At 42.8% G+C, this 22,215-nt stretch overlaps 1 protein-coding gene across 4 annotated transcripts in view; it reads right to left on the bottom strand.

Moving 5' to 3' along the window:
- OTUD5 (OTU deubiquitinase 5) overlaps positions 1 to 22,215 on the bottom strand; it is a 1,783,333-nt gene that overhangs the window by 1,060,161 nt on the left and 700,957 nt on the right. For 3 of the 4 annotated variants that reach the window (XM_044080259.1, XM_044080261.1, XM_044080262.1), the window contains exon 2: positions 16,900 to 16,993. In XM_044080259.1, the coding sequence (XP_043936194.1) occupies positions 16,900 to 16,993 (94 nt within the window). The remainder of the gene's footprint in view (positions 1 to 16,899; positions 16,994 to 22,215) is intronic. The other variant, XM_044080260.1, reaches the window with a different exon arrangement.

Here is a 22,215-nt window from a genome sequence, read left to right as displayed (position 1 = left end):
AAGTAAAAAATGTTTTAACTGTAAAGAGACATTCTTAGTACACAGCTTCTCTAAAGTGAAAATGTCTCTTTTACAAAGTGAAACTTCGTCCGGACTGAATGGATTAACTTTATCACTTACTTGATTTAAATTATTGACAATGGGAGAGTGATGAAAAAGATTGTTCATCGCTTTGAAAGTTTGCTCAAAAACCTTGTCCGTACACGCCATTACATCCAATTGTTTGTTCATTGAAAAAACATTGCGTCTATTGTCCGCAGGTGAAACCAAACTCGCTTGACTGTTAGAAACTTGACCAGAGATGGCATTACCATTGGTTGTGTTGTCGTCTCCCTTGCTTCCTGGATAACACGGTTGTGCATTCAAGCTGCTAACTACACAGCCGTTTCCCATCTGCCGGGCCAGAGCCTCTCGAACCGCTTCAGTAATGGCAGAAGTTATAAGCTCATTAAAACTTCTTCCCGACTCGGGAACAGGACAAATGCTTAAATTTAGCAAAGTCTCCTGACTCGATTCCTCTCCTGCCATACCTGGCTACAAAGTATTAAACACTTTACTGACACACACAAAGGAACCAAATAAAATGAATGCCAGTATATGACTGAAAAGTACAGTTTTGTACCTACCATAAATGTAGACGTCCGATAGGTATGCATCTGCAGTCATCACATATGGGTTGTCCTGCCTCAGGCAGCCCTTCGGTCGGCCGGATTCCAAAGTCTGGGTCCGGCGTCGACTGAAGTCGCCCCTTCCCCGACGTCAGAGCACCTGGGGTATAAAAGCATCAGCCGACGCCATCTTCCTCAGTTTTTTTTGCCCCAGATGCCAGGTGCCCTCTAAGGAAGGCTAAATTTGGAGAAATGCAATAAATTCCAAACATGCACTAAAATATATATACATAAATAAAAACAAATACACCATAATAGATAACCCCAGCTAGCTATGAGAGGGGAATGTACCCAAGAAATACCACAGAGGGGAAGGAGGGAGGGTAAACCTGACTGAAGATGCATACCTATCAGACATCTACATTTATGGTAGGTACAAAACTATACTATGTCCTTCAAGGATGCATCTGCAGTCATCACATATGGGTACAATACCAGAGCCAATCTGGGGGTGGAGGATCTATGTAAAGGATGGTGTAGCTAAAATGCCCTGCAGGACTGCCGTAGCAAAGCCTGCTCTGGATCTGGAATATAAAGGTAAGTTGTAATGCTTGGAAAATGTATGCACGGAGCTCCATGTAGCAGCTTCTAAAATGTCCTTGGTAGCCACCCCTCTTAAGAAGGCTGTGGAGGTGGCTGTGGCTCTGGTCGAATGAGGTCTAATGTTGGCTGGCACAGTTTTTCCATGAAAGGAGTAACAGAAACGAATGCAATTCCCTATCCATTTTGAAATTGTCTGTTTTGAAATTGCTTTTCCTTGTGCACCAGCAGCATATGCTACAAACAACTGGTCAGTTTTTCTGTAATTTTTAGTTCTGTCCAAGTAGTAGCGCAACTGTCTGTGTATGTCCAGGGTGTGCAGAAGCTTTTCCCCTTTGTTTTGTGGATTTGGAAAAGAAGGTAGGCAGGTGAATAGCTTGGTTTAATGAGACTCTAGATACCACCTTTGGCATAAATGAAGGATTGGTTCTCAATGAAACTCTGTCTTGATGAAAAATAAGAAATGGCTGTACTGCCATGAGGGCCTGTAACTCAGATACTCTTCTTGCTGAGGTTATGGCCAGAAGAAAGGCAGTCTTCCAAGAGAGGAACTGTAGTTCTGCAGATGCTGCTGGTTCAAAGGGAGGCAGTGTTAGTTTTTCCAACACGGTTAAGGTCCCAAGTAGGCAGTGGTGGTTTCCTTGGAGGATTGATGTTTTTAATTCCTCTTAGAAACTGTCTTAGCAGAGGATGAGAGAAGACAGGTGGATCAGTATTGTACTCTGCTGAAATTGCTGATGCATGAATTTTAATGGAAGAGTAAGACAGGCCATTGTGGAGCATTTCTGCCAAATATTCCAGGATATGTGTCATGTTCATAACTGTTGCATCTAGGCCCTTTGAGGTGCTCCAGGTGTGAAATCTTTTCCATTTTGCTGAGTATGCCTTTCTTGTGGAAGGCCTGCGAGCTTCCATGATGATATCCTTCACTCTCTTGGATAGCTTATCCTGGTGATGAGTCAAGGTATTTTCCATGCAGCTAGTTGTAATGTTTTGAGGTTGGAATGCAAAGTTTTGTAATTGTGCTGTGTCAGGAGAAGCGGCCATTATGGCAGAAGCCATGGTTTTGTCAGTGACATGCTCTTTAGCTATGGGTACCAGTGCTGTCTTGGCCAGTCCGGAGCTATCAGAATCAATCTTGGCTGCTCTGCCCTGATCTTCAGTAAGACCTTGGTCATTAATGGAAGAGGAGGGAATGCATACACTGTTCTCCAGCTGAAGGAGAGAGCGTCCACTTTCCATGCTTGTGGGTGGTATGTCCTTGAGCAGAAATTCCCCAGCTGATGATTGTGTGGGGAGGCAAAGAGGTCTATGTCCGGTCTCCCCCATGATTGTGTTATCTGATGGAAGATGTCTGGGTGCAGCATCCATTCGTGTGCATCCATGATGTTCCTGCTTAAACTGTCCACCAGTATATTGTCCTTTCCTGGTACAAACTGGGATTGCAGTTGTATATTGAGAGTCAAGGAAAGTTCCCATAGATTCATCGCCAGTCTGCAAAGAGGGTAGGAATGGGTGCCTCCCTGCTTGTTTATGTACCACATAACTGTAGTGTTGTCTGTCCTTATTAGCAGGTGGCCTTGATGTAGAAATAACTTGAAGGCCTCGATTGCATGTATCACTGCCAGCATTTCCTTTTGGTTTATGTGCATGCGTAGCTCTTTTTGTGACCATAGCCCTTGAATGCATCTTCCCTCCATGTGCGCTCCCCATCCGTGGTCTGAAGCGTCCGTTGTAATGGTTTGGCTGGCTATTGGTTTGCTGAAGGGCAAACCCCTGTTTGACTGGCTTGCTTGAGCCCACCACAGAAATTCCCTTTGAAGGCATGGGATGAGTGGTATCAAAGTTTCCAAGATGTGACTGTGCTGAGTCCATAAACTCCTTAGGTACCATTGGAGTTTCCTCATATGTAGCCTTGCTTGAGGAATCAGAAGAATGTAAGAAGTCATGTAACCCAGGGTCTGCAGGATTTTCCTTGCAGTCAGCTGAGTTTGTCTTGACAGGTTTTTGAAGTAATCCGGTAGTTGGTTTTGTTTTTCTTCTGTGAGGAAAGCCATGTGGGTGGTTGTGTCTAGATCCGCACCCAGAAAGGTTATTCTTTGGGATGGCACCAGTCTTGACTTGTGAATGTTGACTGTATATCCCAAGGCCTGAAGAAGATAGATGGCATAATTCAAGTGTTTTACCAAAATTTGTTTGCTGTCCGCTTGTATAAGGCAGTCGTCCAGGTACGGGTATATTTGCATCCCCTGAAGTCTGCAGTGTGCAATTACTGATGCCAGGCATTTCGTGAATACTCTGGGCGCAGCAGATAAGCCAAAGGGCAATGCTGAGAACTGATAATGCTCTGAACCTGCAAGAAATCTGAGGTGTCTTCTGCAGCTTTGTCTGATAGGGACATGCAGGTATGCCTCCTTGAGGTCCAGAGTTACCAGCCAAGACCCCTTGCCCAGCATGGGAAGGAGTTGCTGTAGAGTCAGCATTTTGAATTTTGGCACAATGAGATAAGTATTTAGTGTGGACAAGTCGAGAATAGGCCTCCACTGCTTTTCTTTTCTTGGAACAAGGAAGAGTCTGGAATAAAATCCTTGGCCTTGTTCTGCAAGAAGAACCTTTTCTATTGCTCTCATTTTCATTAAGTTGGAGATTTGTATCAAAGCCTCTGCCCTTTGATTTGGTGGCAGGTCTGGCATGCCTTTTCTTTTCGGTAATGTGTGGAAATGGAACCTGTATCCTTTGTCTATTATTTGTAGTGTCCATTTGTCCCTTGTAATAATGTGCCAATTTTCTGAAAATAAGGAAAGCTTTCCGCCCAAAGGTGCTTCCAATTGAGCCCTGGTTGGCGGTGTCAAAGTAAAGTCATTGAGTCTGTCCTTGTGCAGCAGTTGTAGGCCCTGCACTACCTCTTTGGTTGGGAGGCTGCCATTGACGTCCTCTGTAGGAGCCTCTAGCTTGCCCTCTACCTCTGGCACGCCTGTTTTTGCTTCTCTGAAATCTGTCTGTGTCTGGAAAGGACCAGTTCTTGGAAGGCCAATTTCTGCTGAATCTTGGTGGTTGGACTTGCATAAAATCTTTGACTGTTTGTACAGATTTTGCCTTTTCTTCAAATTTCTTTAAGACCTCCTGAGCAGTGGAGCCAAATAACTTTTGCTTTTCCAGTGGAGCATCCAGAAGCTTTGCTTTAACATGGTCTGGCAGAGATTGTTCCTTCAGCCAAGCATGCCTACGTATGACTGCACCTGTCATAGCTGACCTACATGAAGCTTCCAATGCATCATACCCACACTGCAATAAATGGTTGCTAACCTGTTGAGAGTTATGTACCAGATCGTGAAGTGACTTGCGATCTAGGGGTTCAGGTGAAGACAGCTTTTTATGCAATTCATCTAACAAATATTCTTGGTACTGTATCATATGAAATTGACAGTTTAAAGCCCTCATAGAAAGGGTAGCAGAAGTATACACTTTTTTACCCCAACGCTCTAAAGCCCTGGACTCCCTTTCAGAGGGGAGCGGATTTTTTGTAGTGACAGCTGCAACCCCTTTAAGGCCCTGGAAAATAGTTTCTGGATCAGCAGAGTGGGCCTTGTAAAGGAAAAGATGAGATTCCGGGACCCTGTAGTACCTATCGGGTTTGGCAGGAGCCGGAGGGAGAGTGTCAGGGGTTGTACTAGAATCAGAGTACACATCATCAATGACATTCAAAACAGGGGGAATAGCCAAAGGTCTATGCTGGGGCAAATGCAAGAAGGTCCTTAATCTCTTTCTGGAATCAGAGAATTCCTGGCCCTGCCATTGGAAATGCTCCCTCATAGTGTGCAGAGTTTCCCCAAAAGACAGTTCTTCAGGAGGGGAGGCCGAAGGGATAGATTCCTCTGCATCTGAATCCTCAGGGGATCTAAAAGCCTCCTCCTGGTAGTCCGAGAGGGCAGAGCCATCAGAGGCCTCATCTGAGGAGAGGGGATCAGAGGGCTCAACCCTGGGCCTTTTTTCTGTAGGAGGTTGACAGCCCCTGTCCGGATGAGGCTGAGAGACCCTAATTAATGAAATAAGGTCCTCTGCTAGACTAAGGATCTGAGAACCTTTAGAGGGTCCCTGAGGGATAACCCTGGGAGGCATAGATTTTGAGTGTTTAGCAGCTTTAGCCCTAGAGAATGCCTTAATAGACATGGATGCAGGAGGCCTGGCTGCACCACGTGCTGGTGTAGTTTTGTCTAAGGGAATGGCGTCGGAAGGTTCCTGGACACCAGATTCCAAAGGAGATTCAACAACCGAGACAGTAGTGGCCTCCGGGGCAGAGGTTGTTGGTTGCACGGTTTCGGTGGACGGTAGTACCAAAGACTCTGTTTCAGCCGAAACCGAGACACTCGCGGTAGGCCTGGCCGTGGTTTCAGCCGAAACCGCGGGTGTCGGTCCTTGTCCTTCCGTTTCTTTATTAAATGTGAAGTCGGAGTCTCCGACGGCATTTTGTAAGCAAAACTAGCCCCAAAAAATTCCTCTGCAAACTCTGACTGACGTCTTAGAGTGCGTCGGTTGAGGGAAGCACAGGCGGAACAGGCCGAGATGTCGTGGTCTGGGCCTAGGCAAGGTAGGCAGTAAGAGTGGAAATCCTTATGAGGTATTTGTTTCCCACAAGTTAAGCAATTATTAATTTTATCTGACATCGGCTGAGGCAAGAAAGAGTCCCCAACAGGGTACTTAGCTTTTGAAGTCTTCGGTTTAGCTGAATTACAGGAGCTGGCCGACCGGCACTTGCGAACTGCTTCTGCTTCGGGCACCACGCGGCAAGAAAGACTGAGGAAGATGGCGTCGGCTGACGCTTTTATACCCCAGGCGCTCTGACGTCGGGGAAGGGGCGACTTCAGCAGACGCCGGACCCAGACTTTGGAATCCGGCCGACCAAAGGGCTGCCTGAGGCAGGACAACCCATATGTGATGACTGCAGATGCATCCTTGAAGGACATCAGGAAAAATGCCAAGAGTCCGTGTTTAACGCGTTTCGTCCACTTTAATAACTATGAATTTCTTCAGAAATGTCATCCCAACATTTTGAACCATTTAAATATCATCTGGAACCATCACGTGACCTGAATAGCCAATACAATTTTTAAAATACTTAATTCAAATTATAAGTGTCAAAAATAAAAGGACATCACCTTTCTCATAACAAACATGTAAAAAACATGTAATATGCACAACCGTGTTATCCAGGAAACAAGGGAGACGACAACACAACCAATGGTAATGCCGTCTCTGGTCAAGTTTCTAACAGTCAAGCAAGTTTGGTTTCACCTGCGGACAATAGACACAATGTTTTTTCAATGAATAAACAATTGGATGTACTGGCGTGTACTACGGACAAGGTTTTTGAACAAACTTTCAAAGCGATGAACAATCCTTTTCATCACTCTCCCATTGTCAATAATTTAAATCAAGTAAGTTATAAAGTTAATCCGTCCAGTCCAGATGAAGTTTCACTTTGTAAGAGAGACATTTTCACATTAGAGTGTGAGCTTTTCCAGTAGAAAGTTAAGGTCCCAAGCAGGGGCGGGTGCTCTCCTTGGGGGCCTTCAGTTGTTTACCCTCTCAGGAATGGTTTGATAAGGGGGGTGTGAGAAGGGAGGTGGCTCAGTGTTGCAATGAGCCAAAAGGGCTGAGGCATGTATCTTAATGGAGGAGGACAGGCCTTTATGGAGTAGAAATGCTAAGTAATCCAGGATTAGAGGCAAGGAGGGCAGAGTAGTGTCCTCTCCTTTAGACTGAATCCAGGAGCAGTACCTTTTCCACTTATCAGCATAAGATTTTCTTGTACTGTGTCTTCTGGCTTCAAGCATGACATCCAGCACCTGTTTGCTTAGGGTTGCTGGGGGAGAATTCAAGGAATAAGCCAGGCTACAAGATTTAGGGTTTTCAGTTGTGGATGCAAAATCTTTCCCTCCTGCTGAGAGAGCAAGGTTGGATTCTGGTGTAGGTGCCACGGTGGCACCGGTGACACGCTGGACAGGAGTGGGTACCAGTGCTGGTGTGGCCAGTCTGGGCAATCAGAATTGTCCTTGGTCTGTCCTGTCTTATCTTGAGTAATACTTTTGAGAGAAGGGGCAAAGGGGAAAAGGCACAGATGTAGAGATTTACCCATCGAAAGGATAAGGCAACCATTTTCCAGGCTCTGCTGTGAGGGTTCCTGGTGCAGAATTTGCTGAGCTGGTGGTTGTAGGGGGAGGCAAAGAGATCCACCTCTGGGGACCCCATTTCTGAATAAGAAGGTTGAAGGTGCCTGGCTCCAATTGCCACGCGTGTAGGTCTAGGAGATTTCTGCTCAAGTCATCTGCCAGTAAGTTTTGATTGCCCGGCAGGAATTGAGCTTGCAGATGAACTTGCATGTCCAATGCCATATTCTACAGGGCCATGGCTAACCTGCAGAGTGGGTAAGAGTGGGTTCCCCCCTGCTTGTTGATGAACCACAAAACTGCGGGGTCTGTTTTTATTAGAAGTTGTCCGGGAAAGAGTAGGGACCTGAAAGCTGTCAGGGCATTCTGCACAGCTAGCATCTCTTTTTGGTTGATGTGCAGATAAATTTGATATGGGCTCCAGTGGCCCTGAATGCATTTGCCGTCATTGTGTGCTCCCCAGGCATAGTCTGATGCGTCTGTGGTTAGGGTCTGGGCGGTGTGGGGTTGAGTAAAGGGCAGTCCCTTGTTGGGGTTGCATGATTCTGCCCACCACATGAACTCTGTCGTTAAGACAGGGTATGACAGGAACGACTGTTTCCAGGTCCTGAGAATGTTGGCACCAATGACTTTTTAAGTATCATTGAAGTTTCCTCATATGCAGTCTTGCGTATGGAATTAGCAGTATACATGAGGCCATGAACCCTATGGCCTACAGTATTTTTCTTGCGGATAGATGGGTTCTGGTGGCCATTTGTTTGAAGTAGGCTGTCAGACAGACTTGTTTCTCTGAACTGAGGATTGCCATCTGGGAGGTTATGTCCAAGCTTGCTCCCAGGAATACAATCTTTTGACTGGGTACCAGTTTTGATTTCTTTTCATTGGTGGTGTACCCCAGGGAAGTGAGAAGGTTTTTAACAAATGTCAGATGCTGCAATAGCAATTCCTGACTGTCCGCCTGAATCAGGCAGTCGTCCAAGTACAGGTAAATTTGGATATTTCTCTGCCTGCAGTATGCAATGGCTGGAGCCAGGCATTCTGTGAATACTCTGGGCACAGTGGATAAGCCAAAGGGAAGTGCAGAGAACTTATAATGCATAGATCCGTCCCTGAAACGTAGATACTTCCTACATGATTCCCTTATGAGGATGTGCAGATAGGCTTCTTTTAAGTCTAGGGTGACTAACCTGGCATCCTTGTCTAGCATAGGTAGAAGCTGTTGCAGGGTAAGCATTTAGAATTTTGGTACCACCAGGAAGGTGTTGAGAATTGAAAGATCCAGGATTGGGCACCAAGAGCCCTCTTTTCTGGGTACCACGAAGAGTCTGGAGTAGAATCCTTGACCTATCTGTTCTACTGAAACCGGCTGAATAGCTCTGATATTGAGCAGGGAAAGAACTTGGCTTTGAGCCTCTGTCCACTGGTTTGGAGGAAGGTCTGGGAACCCTCTTGGGGTTGGCAGTGAGTGGAAGCAAAATTTGTACCCCTGGGATACAATGTTGAGGACCCATCGCTCTTGTGTGATGGACATCCAGGTTTTTGCATGACGGGCAAGTTTTCCTCCTGGGGCACAATCAGTTGGGCAGGGCTGGGGAGTGGAGTAAAGAAGTCATTGCAAGTTTTTTTCATAAGGTGGTGGCTTACCACTCCCTGCTTTAGGGGTGGGGGCACTCCATTGCTTAGATCTCTGCATACCCTGAGACTGTAGTCTGGGTGGTCTGTTTCCCCTGGGTCTGGCTTGAGAAGACCTGGAGGGAGCTGGAAAGGACCAGTGTTTGGAAGGGCAATGCCTACTGAATATAGGGGGATGCACTTGTAAGAATTCTTTAACTGTCTACATAGACTTAGCTTTTGCTTTCATCTTCTTAAGAACCTCTTCTGTTTTGGTACAAACTGTCCTTGTTCAAAGGAGCATCTAGTAACTTTGATTTGACATGGTCTGGCAAGGTCTGCTCCTTGAGCCAAGCATGTCTTCTCAGTACAGAGCCATTGACTGCTGCCCGGCAAGATGCTTCTAGGGCGTCAAAGCCACACTGCAAATTATGCTTGCTGACTTGGCTTGCCGAGTGCATAAGCTCTTGCGATTCTTCATTTTCTGCACAGTCTGTAAAGGCTGCCACTTTTTGTTTAACAAGTTCCATAATATGTTGCTTGTACTTCAGCATGTGAAAGTGAGAATTCAATGCCCTAAAAGCAAGAGTTGCAGAGGTACATACCTTCTTAACCCATCTGTTCAAAAGCTCTGGAATCCCTGTCCGAAGGGGTGGGATTCTTGGCTGTAGTTGCCTTGATACCTTTAGGCCCCTGGGAAATGATCTCTGGGTCAGCAGTAGGATTCTTGAAAAGAAATTTGAGAGTGCCTGGTACTTTGTAGTACCTGTCTGGTTTCCTAGGGGCAGGAGGTAAAGTATCAGGAGTAAGTCTGGACTCGATAAAAACATCAACATCCAGGACAGGGGGCATTGCTAAAGGCCTGTGCTGTGGCAAATCTAGGAATTCTCTGAGTCTCTTTTTGGACTGGGGATAATCTTGGCATTTCCAGTGGAAATTCTCTCAAATTATGCAAGGTTTTACCAAACGAAAAATCTTCTGGAGGGGAGGCAGAGGGAATGGCTTCCTCTGCATCTGAATCCTCAAGCAGATAAGGGCATGTCTTCATAATCAGAAACCTTAGAGTCATCGGACTCCTGGTCTGTAGAAGCTGCAGGGGACCGGTCTCTTTTCCTCTTAGCAGGGGAAGGCTGACTTCCCCTAATCAGTGTAATAAGGTCTTCTGCCATTCTAAGCATTTGTCGTTGTGGCATGGGAGCAGGTGCATGCGCTTTGGTCGTTGGTTTTCAAGGCGTAGCGCATACTCTTGGCCTAAGAAACTCGGTAGTTTTACATAAAAAAGTCGTCATCGGTTGAGCAAAGAACTGCCTCAGAAGCCGGTGCCTGCACAGCAGCTCAGGGCCCATCCAAGGTAGAGACAACGGCAGATTCAATAGTCGAAGAAGAGACTCGCAGCATACTGGACTCCGAATGAGTCTTGGTAGAGGCCTGCGAATCCACTAGTTTTGACTACTATAACTGTGAATCTATGGGTTTAGTTTATTTAGCTACCTGTTCAGTTTGTAAATCCTTCTATATAGGAAAGGCAAAGAATGTTAAAAAGAAGGATTTATGAACACATGTAAGAGATGACAGTAGGTAAAGACACTAATGCCCTATTCAAACATTCAAAAGTATGCTTGAATTCTAAATTTACTTTTTTGGTTTTGGAACAAGTCAAACAAGACATCAGGGGTGGCCCATGGGAAGAAAAAATAGAGTTCAGGGAATTATGGTGGCAATTGACCCTGGAGGCAGGGAATTACCCTGGATTGAATGAAAATGTTTCAATTTTACCTTTATTAAAATTAAGATCAGCTAAACTTTGAATGTAATTTATGTTAACATCCACAAGATGGCAATATACTTATTTATCTACTTGTCATGTTACTTCATCTCTTACGGATTTTCACCACTTTAAAACCAGAGAAAATGACATTTTATAAAATGGTTTTAATATACTTAAATTATGATAATTTAGTATATTTTTATAATAGAAAGGATTTTTATACTATGTTTAATATATCATTTGTATTTAATAAAGTATTGACACCTGAATATTTTCACTATGTAAGGGAGGGTAAATGAAAACAAGGTGGGATTTTAACATGACATAATTGGTTATTTTAAATGTGGAGAATGTATTTTTGTTGGTTTTAACTAATTGGAGTTTATATAAATATGAGAAACATATGAGTGCACTGGTCATCTTATGAAGTCAAATTTAATAAGACAAAAACGCATTGGTATGAGCTAAGGCGTTTATGCTTTATTGTTTTGGTGTCCGTTTTCTTTGTGGCTTGAATAAATTACTGAAACAGACTGGTTTTCGATCTCCGCTCCGTTTTTTCAGCACATTTTTTGTGGATTATTTGTTTGATTCGGTGCTGGTTCTACTACTTTATTGGTTTACATCCAGATGTTACCTTTATGCCCTACGCTGTAAGCAGGGAGCATATGTGTGATGTACAATGTACCTTAAGCAACCTAAAGGCTTTGATATACTGGCTGGATGTTGAGCACATATGGCAGGGATCCCTACTGTACGAAATACTGTAACAGTGAAATGGAGGGATATATATTAGAACAGAAATCATCATCACCTCTATGACACAAATGCGTAGTCCTTTTGAGTTTTCTTTAATATGTTTGTATATGTTATCCACATCCATGTGTGTGTGTGTATATCTATATATATATATATATATATATATATATATATATATATATATATGTACACACACACATTGTATATAATTATATATATATATAAAATGATATATAAATACATCACACGTAAACACACGAGTTTATATCTTGTATATATTTTATATATTGGACGGTGCAGCGGTTAACGCTGTCGCCTCACAGCAAGAGGTTCTCTGGTTTGATTCTCGGCTGGGTGCCTTCTGTGCCAAGTCTGGATGTCCTCCTTGCACTCATGTGGGTTTCCTCCAGGTACTCTGGTTTCCTCCCACTTTACAAAGACATGCGTCTGGAGCATTTCTCCCCGAGCCTCTGCTGAAAACTGGCTCTATCCAAGTCAGACTTTCCTGGTAAACAAATGTTAAATAAAAAATAAATAAATAAATAAATAAATCTAATCACTTATAAGCACCAAATTACATTTGAGTGACCTTAGCATTCCAAAAAAGACAATGGAGTGCAAAACACAAGTTTCCTTTTGTAATTCTATCGTAAAACCCCTACCACTACATTTAGACCAAATTTGTCTGAATACTTGTAGTCTTAAGAAAGGGATTTTTATAAAGAAAGGTTTAAGGTAAGGGTTAGAGGGAGGGCTAGGACTAACATTATTACGGTGAGCAGATGAGCTTCAAACTTGCACAACATTATAACCATGACCCTGCACCTTACCTTAAGAGAACTCTTTCAGTAACACTAACACTAGAAAACAAACAGTTAGAGGTGACACACTACATACAGACACACACATTCATAACACTGAATATATCCCCCAAACCTAACCTTATCTGAACCTACCCTGCATAGACACACAACACCTAATGGGGAAACTTTTGAATATATTAAAAGTACTGGAATCAAGAGAAACTCACACTTGTCTTTTATAATCCACCTTCCTCCGCTCAGCATTTTCACTATTTAGTCAACAGTGCACAGTAGCCTTGAAAAGGAGTGTCCTCCAAGAAAATTATATATCCAGAAATCCTTCAATAAGAAAGAGGATCGATCAACTATGTGGAGCATAAGTGTTATGTATACATGTGTTTTGAAGGATTACCTACAAGTTGTTGAACAACAACTCAAATCCCAAAAACTGCCAACAAGACCAATCGAAAACAGCTGATCTTCCATGCCAGCAGGGTTTTTTTTTGGAGATCGCAGTACAGTGGGGATTCCGTATTTCACCTTTCCCTATTGCAGCACAATCTCAGAGTTAGAATATATAATTGCCTAGGTTGTGCAGGAGGGGGGAGGGCTTGCCCCTTCAAAAAGATTTTTTTTTTTAAAGTTGGTTTTCAGTTACTGATTGAAGAACTGTGTTTAATCAGTTATTGTTCAATGAACAGATGTTCTGACCAACTCTCAGACATATACATACACACACACACACATGTACATACACACACACATGTACATACACACCCCCTTGCAGCAGTGAGTCTCTCTCGCCTATCTTGGGTGTATACATTTTTGTTTACCTTGCAGATCAAAGGGGTGTGTGTGTGTATATGCATTTTATATATATATATATATATATATATATATATATATATATATATATATATATATATATATATATATACATACACATACACACACACTTCCCAGATCTTCTCTCATGAAAATGTGACTTCCGGTTATTAAGAACTGTAACTGATTATCCCAGAGTACTGTGCTCCACACCAACTCTCAATAAGTATTACCCCCCCCCTTCTTCCTTTGCTTTCTGAAACTATACTTCAAATGCTACATTTTATACTTCATTTTAGTTTAAATCAAATGTTTGAAATGTTCAGCACTATTTTCCCTTTCAGTAAATAGCTGGCAGAGGTTAATTTTTTCTTGAATGTTTATTATGTCTTGCCTTTTTTGGAGGACTGTCATTAACTGATCACCCATTCTTGCATTTTTCAATCAGTGACTCTAGCAAAGAGCTGCCTAGAATAGAAATTTTCTTAGGGTAGTACTTGCCTAAGGAACCCTCAAAGTTCTACTTCCTCGTAAACACTTGTGTAACAGCACTTTCTCTTACTATCAACCAATATCAAAGTTTATTGTCATGAAGGCATTAAATGTGGCAATACTCCAAGATCCCTTGGCAGTGGAAGATTTGATCTTAATTAGCAGTTGCAATAGAAAGTTTGCTGCACTTCAGGCTGCCTTCCAAAGCGAACTGTGTGGGAGAGTAATCTTGTTTGCCAACTCTTGTTTAGAAGAGAACTCATGAAATGAACAGTATCGTTCAGGGTCACTGACTAAGATGTGTGGTAACTAGCAGACTGTCTTGGGATTCAGGATGCAACACTGTAGTTTTTGTTACTCCACAGTCAGACAATCTTTAAACTTGTAGATAGTGCAAAGTTCAGCAAGTGCACAGCTTATTTCATAAATTAAGTCACTTACTGAAGGTACTTTGCACATTCAGTTATTTAAAATGATGCAAAGCAAATAACAATACTTAGGACATTTGCATATTTTGGTTATTGTGGTGCAACTCTCTCAAGTGAGAAAAGGTAACCAGTGTGATGCATTTTTAGACGAGTTTGCGGGTTCGTAACTTCACACCATTCTGGTAACAAGTTGCTGTATCCACAAAGCTTCATCGACTGTAACAACATTTCAAGCTAATGGTTTTTTTTTTTTCAGGGCAGGTAGCCTGGCAAAAACTGGAGAGAAGGCCAGAAGTGATTTTATTTTTTGCACTTTTCTACCCTCTTGTTTATCAGCCTCCTCCACAGTCAATCAGCCCATTTGTTCTAAAGCCTCCTCTGTGAGGAAGGTGTTGGGTATGTGAGCCATCCTCTCCACTGGTGCATCAGCTTGAATTATTCCCTAAATAATGTGGCTTTGAGGAGTTGAGGTGGCTGAGTAGGTAATTCAGGGTGAGAGTCATTAAGTTTTGCTTTCTGAAGTGCTTTATAGGGTCTGTTTGGGGAGAGGCGGAAATGATTTAGAAGTCTGTTTTGGGGAGAGGACATACATAGAGACCTGAAAGACTGAAAATCTAGGGAGAAGCACTGGGGTACAGCACTAAGTGTCAAAGGACACCATGATGCTGTACTGACTGGCCCTAATGTCCAACTTGGGGAATTGAAAGGATGATGCCAGCATAATTGGTGCCACATACTGTGGCAAAAGCAACTGGGCATCAACACTTAAAACTGGTGCCGATAAAAGAAAATAGATTACCTGGTGGCAGGAAATGACAGCAGCATCATTGGTATTGGCAAGGTAAGCACTGGTGACACTAGCATCGTGCACTATCAAAACTGGCAGCGCTGAAGCTGAGATAGACAGCAATGACATAACACTGGCTGTAGGTGGTGCTGACTCGATGTGACAACCCAACCCCAAGTATAAAATGAGAAAGACTGGGTTGATGTCAGTGATGATCGAGACCAGTGTCAAAACAGAAAGCCTACGACCCGGTCACATGAAAAAATGTGAAGGCAATGGTGAATACATCAATGGGGAAGACTAGTAGAATATAACGGAAAAAGGCCATAAAGTCCCAAAGCCATGGAACTAAAGAGGTAGGAGATGGGACACAACACCACTTGCCCTGAGACCTCACAAAGGCCTCTGGTAGCCTAATATACTCAGTGGCAAGAATGACTGGAAAGGGGATGGATATGGTTGTAGCTGACCTAAAGACTAAAAGGGCAGGAAAAGCTTCCCTGTCTCGAGTATCATTCACAAAGGCAGAGAGTAAAATTGACTTTTGGATAGTCTGCTAGTATGCAACTGTCAGAGTCAATGAAGTAACAGAATATCTAAATGAAACAAAATAAGTGGAGTATAGTAAGTATGGGAGAAAGTTTCTAGTTCTGTAAAGGGAAAAGGCAGATGAAAAGATGAACAGCTCATCCTAACTAAAGCATGGCAGACAAAGGCTTCTTAGCAACATTGACCTTGATATTCCTTTCTCATCTTAAGAGTGGAACTACCTTGCAAAGGGAATGACTTTGGATGATACAGACTTCACATAAACAATATATTCAGAGAATACACCTGATGGCAGGAATGCTAAGATGTTTAAATAGGAAAAAAAATGCTGATCATAACAGAGAAAAAGGGGCCAAACTGTTATAGCTAGAAGAGGAGACCAGAGCAAATAAGATGCCTAAGGGACAGAAACCAAAGGATTTTACTTACAGATTTCATCATAAATTGTATTTTCTCCAGGAGAGGGGGTCTCTGCTGCCTAGGAAAGTTTCATCTTCTGAGCAGTCCAAACACTTGTCCTGATTATTATGGAGGATGAGCCTCCTCTTATCAGCTATAAGAGTTCTGTCAGGGAAGAATATGGTGCTGGTCAAGAACGCAGTAGAATACCTACATATTGGGAGCACTTTAAGTAGTCCAGAGCCTTGTACTGACAATGTACCTAGCAGCTGAAATGCTGTTCTGTAGTGACCTAGCACAGTCAGCCAAAATCTAGCAAAGAAACAGAAGACTGGGGTTCCCAAGATGGGTCTCTCTGTGGGGACTACATAAGCCCCTGTTAAGTGAGCAATAGCCTCTATCTACATTGTACACTTCCAAAATGCAAACAGCTGGGCAATAACCTTGCTGGCAAGGAAAGTGGAGACCACTATGCATGCAGAAAAATGGGGCTTAGGACCTGAGCCTTCTGTCCTCTATCTCTCTTTTTTTTTTACATTCTTGTCTGATCGATTCTTATGCTGAGCCATTTCCATCCATCTCTGCTGAAGTGCTAATCACTGAAGTCTTCAAAAGTCCTCCTTTTGATGCCAGTTTAAATGCCGAACCACATGAAACAGCAATCTTTGTCACTATGTAAACCACTTAATAAAAAAGAAAAAAACAGTCGGCACCCATCAACATCCATGTTGGTCCTGATTTCTGTTGGGCAACTTCAAGTACACTTACAAAGTTTATTCCTGGTACTGAACCATGAAAAGTATCAAATGACAACACTGTCTCAACGGCTATAAAGAACTGAGACTTGCTAGGACAAAAACTCCTACAATGGAACCATGTGAAGAAACCAGAGAAAACATGCTTGCCCCTATGTATGACAGCTTTTTTTTTTTCTTTAAGGCAACCACATGAAAAGGCGTACAAGAAAGAATTCGCTTAGTAAACACCCACACAAATGATCCCTTAGAACTGCATATCTTCACACCTGTCTCAACCAAGGCTGCAGCTAGTAGCTTTGGGGGGGGGAAACATTTTTGTGGGAAAGAACAGAAAATTCTGCTTACCAACTGCTCTGAACAGACATGCTCCATCCTCTTTCATCTTCTTGATTACGAAGCCTTTCTTCTCTACCAAAGCCTTTTCAAACCTTTTCTCCTGCTGTGAAAAAGTTGGAATTGTTTTAGCGTGGGCATAAAATGTTAAATTTAAATTTATTTCTTATGACGACAGTCTACAAAATGGTTTCTCCATAGCAGTTTCCATCCCAAGTTCTTAAATCCATTACGGGCAATTCTCACCCAGAGCTTCCCATATCCTACCACTAAAGGTCCTCTTTACTGCTTCCACACTACCACTAAAATACTATTTCAATCTACAGCCTGCATTACAGCTATACATGACCATTCTCAATCAGTCTCATCTTCCTTTTCCATATCACTAGCTAAAGAATCCCATTAGGCAGCAGGAAAAAGTGTTAAAAAGCGCTGCTGGACAAATCCTAAAATTGTAAAATTCTAATCCGCATAGCTTTCGTTTCATTGTTACTAACAATAGAAGAATCAACACCAACAATGCTAGAGGTTCAGTAGTTGGAACAATGGCTCTATCTAGAAGACTGGCAATGGAAATAATTTTCTGCAGTAAGGAAAAAACATTTTCAAACCTAGACAATACCATCTCTCCAAACACACACATACAGGCATGTGTGTTACTTAGTTTAGCTATTCCAAGAGAAATGGAGGTAAAAGGTTTTCAGAAAAAAAATCACTACATACATTTTAATATTACTACCTTGCTAGTGCATCAGCAGCCTCACTTTCAATTATGATCAGGCTATCTACTCACTCCGCTTCTCAACACTGCTCTCTCCATGGGCTCTACAGCCTTAATTTAACTCTTACTGTTACAAAAAATGATTATGTACTTACCATAATGAGAGCTGCATGAATGCAGTTCATGCTGTTCAACCAAAAAGAAATACACCAGAAGTGAGTCAGCCCAACAAACAGGAAATCACTTTCCTTAGCTCTAACTTCCTTCTTATACAGAATGTCCAGTGCCTTCCTGTGTGTTCTTCATATATGAAGCATAGCCCTGAAAGTTTGAGCATAAATGGGGAAGGAGGTAAGAAGGAATCGGCACAACAGTAAAAGACCCTTTCTATACAGCCAATCTACCAAGAGGGTGGGAAATGAGCAGAACTCAACAATATGTCATAGCCTGGTTTATCCTGGTCAATGACTTGACAGTCTCTAGTTCATCCACCTGGATGGCACCATGAAAGGATATCCTGCATGACCACTGCCTCATGTCTTGCGAAAGTACACAGAAAAAAATGATACCACATTTACACAAATATCATACAAAGATGTACTTCTAAAGAATGCTTGTGCTGTAGACACTGGTCTCATAGAATGTGCTTGAGGCTGGTTTAAGCTCTTGTTGCATTTACCAAAAAAAAAAAAAAATTTAATGCTTGATGACAACCATCTAGATAGTGGGAGATCTTCTATAGTTCCCAGTTTGCTAGAAGTGCAATAGATAACTGGAAACCTTTAAACAGTTCAGGTGGAAAAAAAAAACTGAGACAGATTCAAATTCAACTCCACTGCTACTATTACAGTAAGAGTTGGGTGTGTTCACAAAAACTCTGCATCCTCAATAAATGATTTACAAACTTTCTAACAAGCCAAAGAAAACTGTGAAATCCCTGATGCAAGTATGCAACAGACCGACTTAACCTTAGTGCGAGAATTAAATAAGGCCTGCATCAAAAATTTTAAAAGAGGTAGTCCACAACTACTTTCTGTGCTGGAGCAGAAAAAGCATCCGATCCCTTGCAGAAAAATATGTCCATTTGCGGATTCCCTTGTACAGGGCCTCTGGGCAGAAGTGAGAATTCAGATAACCCTAGGAGGGCACACAGTGCCTCCCAACCATAAACAGACGTGAAGAAACTATGTGGTCAAGCCATCAGCATGAAGGCCCTCATGTGGCTTGTCAGACTGGCGACTTAGAACTTGGGTCCCAGTCTGACAGGTTTTGCCACAAAATGAGGCCAAAGCAAGAGGAACCACACATAAGGCCATAACAGGGCTACAAGCATAACACTGAACTTGATCTAGTTCACTTTCATCAACAGTGTGAGAAATGGGGGAAAAGAGTTAAGACCTGGAGGCCCCAAAAGTACAGTTTTGTACCTACCATAAATGTAGATGTTCGAGGATCCACATTGCTGCAGTCCTTACTATTGGGTAGTCCGCTGTCCAGTCGGCCCGAATACCAGAGTATATGGCTGACGTTGGTCAGGGCGCATTAGACTGACGTCAGTACGTCAGGGTACTAATGCGCATGACCGACGTCATATCCTCAGTCTTTTCTTGCCCCAGATGTCAGAAGACCCTAAAAAGACAAGGCCCAAAATACCTGCACCAAAAATATGTACAATATATACAAAAATATATACAAAAATATCAACATATAACCTCACCTACACAACCACCCCTAAACACAGAGGGAAGGAGGGAGGGTAAATTGGACTGCAGCAATGTGGATCCTCGAACATCTACATTTATGGTAGGTACAAAACTGTACTATGTTCTTCGTTCCACATTGCTGCAGTCCTTACTATTGGGTAGAATCCCAAAGCAGAGGTAAGGGAGGCTGGCAAATCATAAAGAAGTAGGAGCTGACAACATGCCTTGCAAAACAGCTGTGGCAAAACCAGCCCTAGACTTAGAGTAGATAGGAAGGTGATAATGCTTAGAGAAAGTATGCACTGAACTCCAAGTAGCTGCCTCCAAAATATCCTTAGTTGCCACCCCTTAGAAATGCTGTTGAAGTGGCAGTAGCCCTAGTGGAATGAGGCCTAATCCCAGCTGGAATCTCCTTGCCATGATGGGAATAACAAAATGCAATGCAAAACCCAATCCACCTAGAAATAGTTTGTTTTGACACAGGCTTGCCCTCTGAACTCAAAGCAAAAGAAACAAACAACTGCTGAGACTGCCTAAAATCCTTAGTCCTGCTTAAATAATAACGCAATTGCCTGTGTACATCTAAAGTGTGCAAAATCTTTTCCCCTTTATTTTGGGGGTCTGCATAAAAAGTAGGCAAATGAATAGTTTGGTTTAAAGCCACACTAGAAACCACCTTAGGCATAAAGGAAGGATTAGTGCGTAATGATACCCTATCCTTATGGAAAATCAAAAGGGCTCTACTGCCATAAGGGCCTGCAACTCAGACACCCTTCTTGCAGAAGTAATAGCCAACAGAAAAGCAGTCTTCCATGACAAGTATTTCAATTCAGCAGTAGCTGCAGGCTCAAAAGGTTGTAGAGTAAGTTTTTCCAACACAAAATTGAGATCCCAAGCAGGAGTAGGAGCTCTATGTGGGTCTTATATTCTTTGCCCCTCTAAGAAACTGCTTGAACAAAGGATGCGAAAACAGTGGTGGGTCACAATCATAGTGAGCTGAAATTGCTGCAGCATGAATCTTAATGGAAGAGAAGGACAAACCTTTGTCCAATAACTCAGTAAGATATTGAAGAGCCACACTCAAATTAGGCTCAGAAATCTCCAAATTCTTTGCTGTACTCCAAAATAAAAATCTCTTCCACTTTTCTGCGTACACTTTCCTTGTACTAGGTCTTCTAGCTTCCATAATCACATTTAAAACTTGTTGAGGAAGTTGAGACCTGCTGTGTTTCAACACAGAATATGCCAGGCTGTTAGATGAAGAGAGTGAAGCTTGACATTGAGCAGATGACTGTCCTTCTGAGATAACAGATGAGGAATCAAAGGTAAAGGCCATGGAGGCTTCCTTACCAGACTCCTTAGTAGTGGGTACCAGTGTTGCCGAGGCCAATCTGGAGCTATCAAAATCATCCTTGGCTTGTCTTGTCTGACCTTTAATAGCACCTTTGGAAGAAGAGGCAGAGGTGGAAAGGCATACACATGAAGGTTTTTCCAACTGAAAGACAGAGCATCCACTTTCCAAGCTGTGTGATGAAACCCCTTTGTGCAAAACTTTGGCAGCTGGTGGTTTAGTGGAGAAGCGAACAGATCTATGTCTGGAGTTCCCCATGACACTGTCAATTTCTGAAATACATGAAGATCCAGTTTCCACTCGTGGGGATCCATGATTTGTCTGCTTAACACATCTGCTAAGGAGTTCTGTGCTCCTGGCAGAAACCTTGCCTGAAGAGTTAGTTGCAAGCTTAGCGCAGTCTCCCATAAAATCATTGCTTGCCTGCATAGAGGATAAGAATGTGTTCCCCTTGCTTGTTGATGTACCACATGACAGTTGTGTTGTCTGTTAGAATCAACACCTGCCCTGGAAGAAGTAACTCCTTGAAAGCCATTAATGCAAACTGGACTGCTAACATCTCCTTCATGTTGATATGTAGATGCTGTAGTCTGGCAGGCCACTTGTCTTGTATCCACTTTCCATTTAGATGAGCTCCCAAGCAATGTCCGAGGCATCTGTCGTTAAAATCTGACTCGCCTCTGGCCGGGTCACAGAGAGTCCCTTGTTTAGGTGACATTCCTGAGCCCACCACAAAAATTCTTTTGAAGGCAAGGTATTATTTGAATGACAGTGTCCAAATCCTGGCAGTGCTGTGTCCATACATTTTGAGATACCATTGTAGCTTCCTCATATGCAGTTTGGCATTGGGAAGTACCAGAATACAAGATGCCATGAACCCTAATGCTTGAAGGACTGTCCTTGCAGTCAGCACGGACTGATGAGATAGTTGATGGAAGTAAAGTGATAGACTCTTTTGTTTGTCCGGGGTTAAAAAGGCCATCTGGGCTGCTGTATTCAGTCTCACACCCAGAAAGCACATGTCTTGAGAGGGTACTAGACTGGACTTTATTTCGTTCACAGAATACCCTAGGCATCTTAGCACTGCTATAACATATTCCAGATGCTGTAGAAGGTCTTCCTTTTCTCGAGCCAGAATCAGGCAGTCGCCCAAGTAAGGATAGATTTGAATTCCTTTTAGCCTGAAGTAAGCTATCACTGGAGCCAGAACCTTTGTGAATACTCTGGGCACAGTAGATAAGCCAAAGGGCAATGCAGAGAACTGATAATGAGAATTTCCAGCTCGAAAACGCAGATACTTCCTGCAACTTAGTCTTATAGGCACATGAAGGTAAGCTTCCTTGAGATCTAAAGTTACCATCCAGTGATCTTTGCCCAGCAGAGGTAAAAGCTGTTGTAACGTCAACATTTTGAACTTGGGAATGTCCAGATAAGTGTTGAGGAGAGATAAATCCAAAATTGGTCTCCACGTGTTCCCCTTCTTTGGTACTAGGAACAGGCGAGAATAAAATCCTAGGCCCCTTTCTGATACAGGGACTGGCTGAATGGCCCCT

This window comes from Protopterus annectens, chromosome 8.part0 (assembly GCF_019279795.1).
Source record: "Protopterus annectens isolate FY-2018-M chromosome 8.part0, PAN1.0, whole genome shotgun sequence".
Lineage (NCBI taxonomy): Eukaryota > Metazoa > Chordata > Ceratodontiformes > Protopteridae > Protopterus > Protopterus annectens.
The sequence above is the reverse complement of the archived record's forward strand: the minus strand, read 5'-3'. Positions and strand labels throughout refer to the sequence as shown.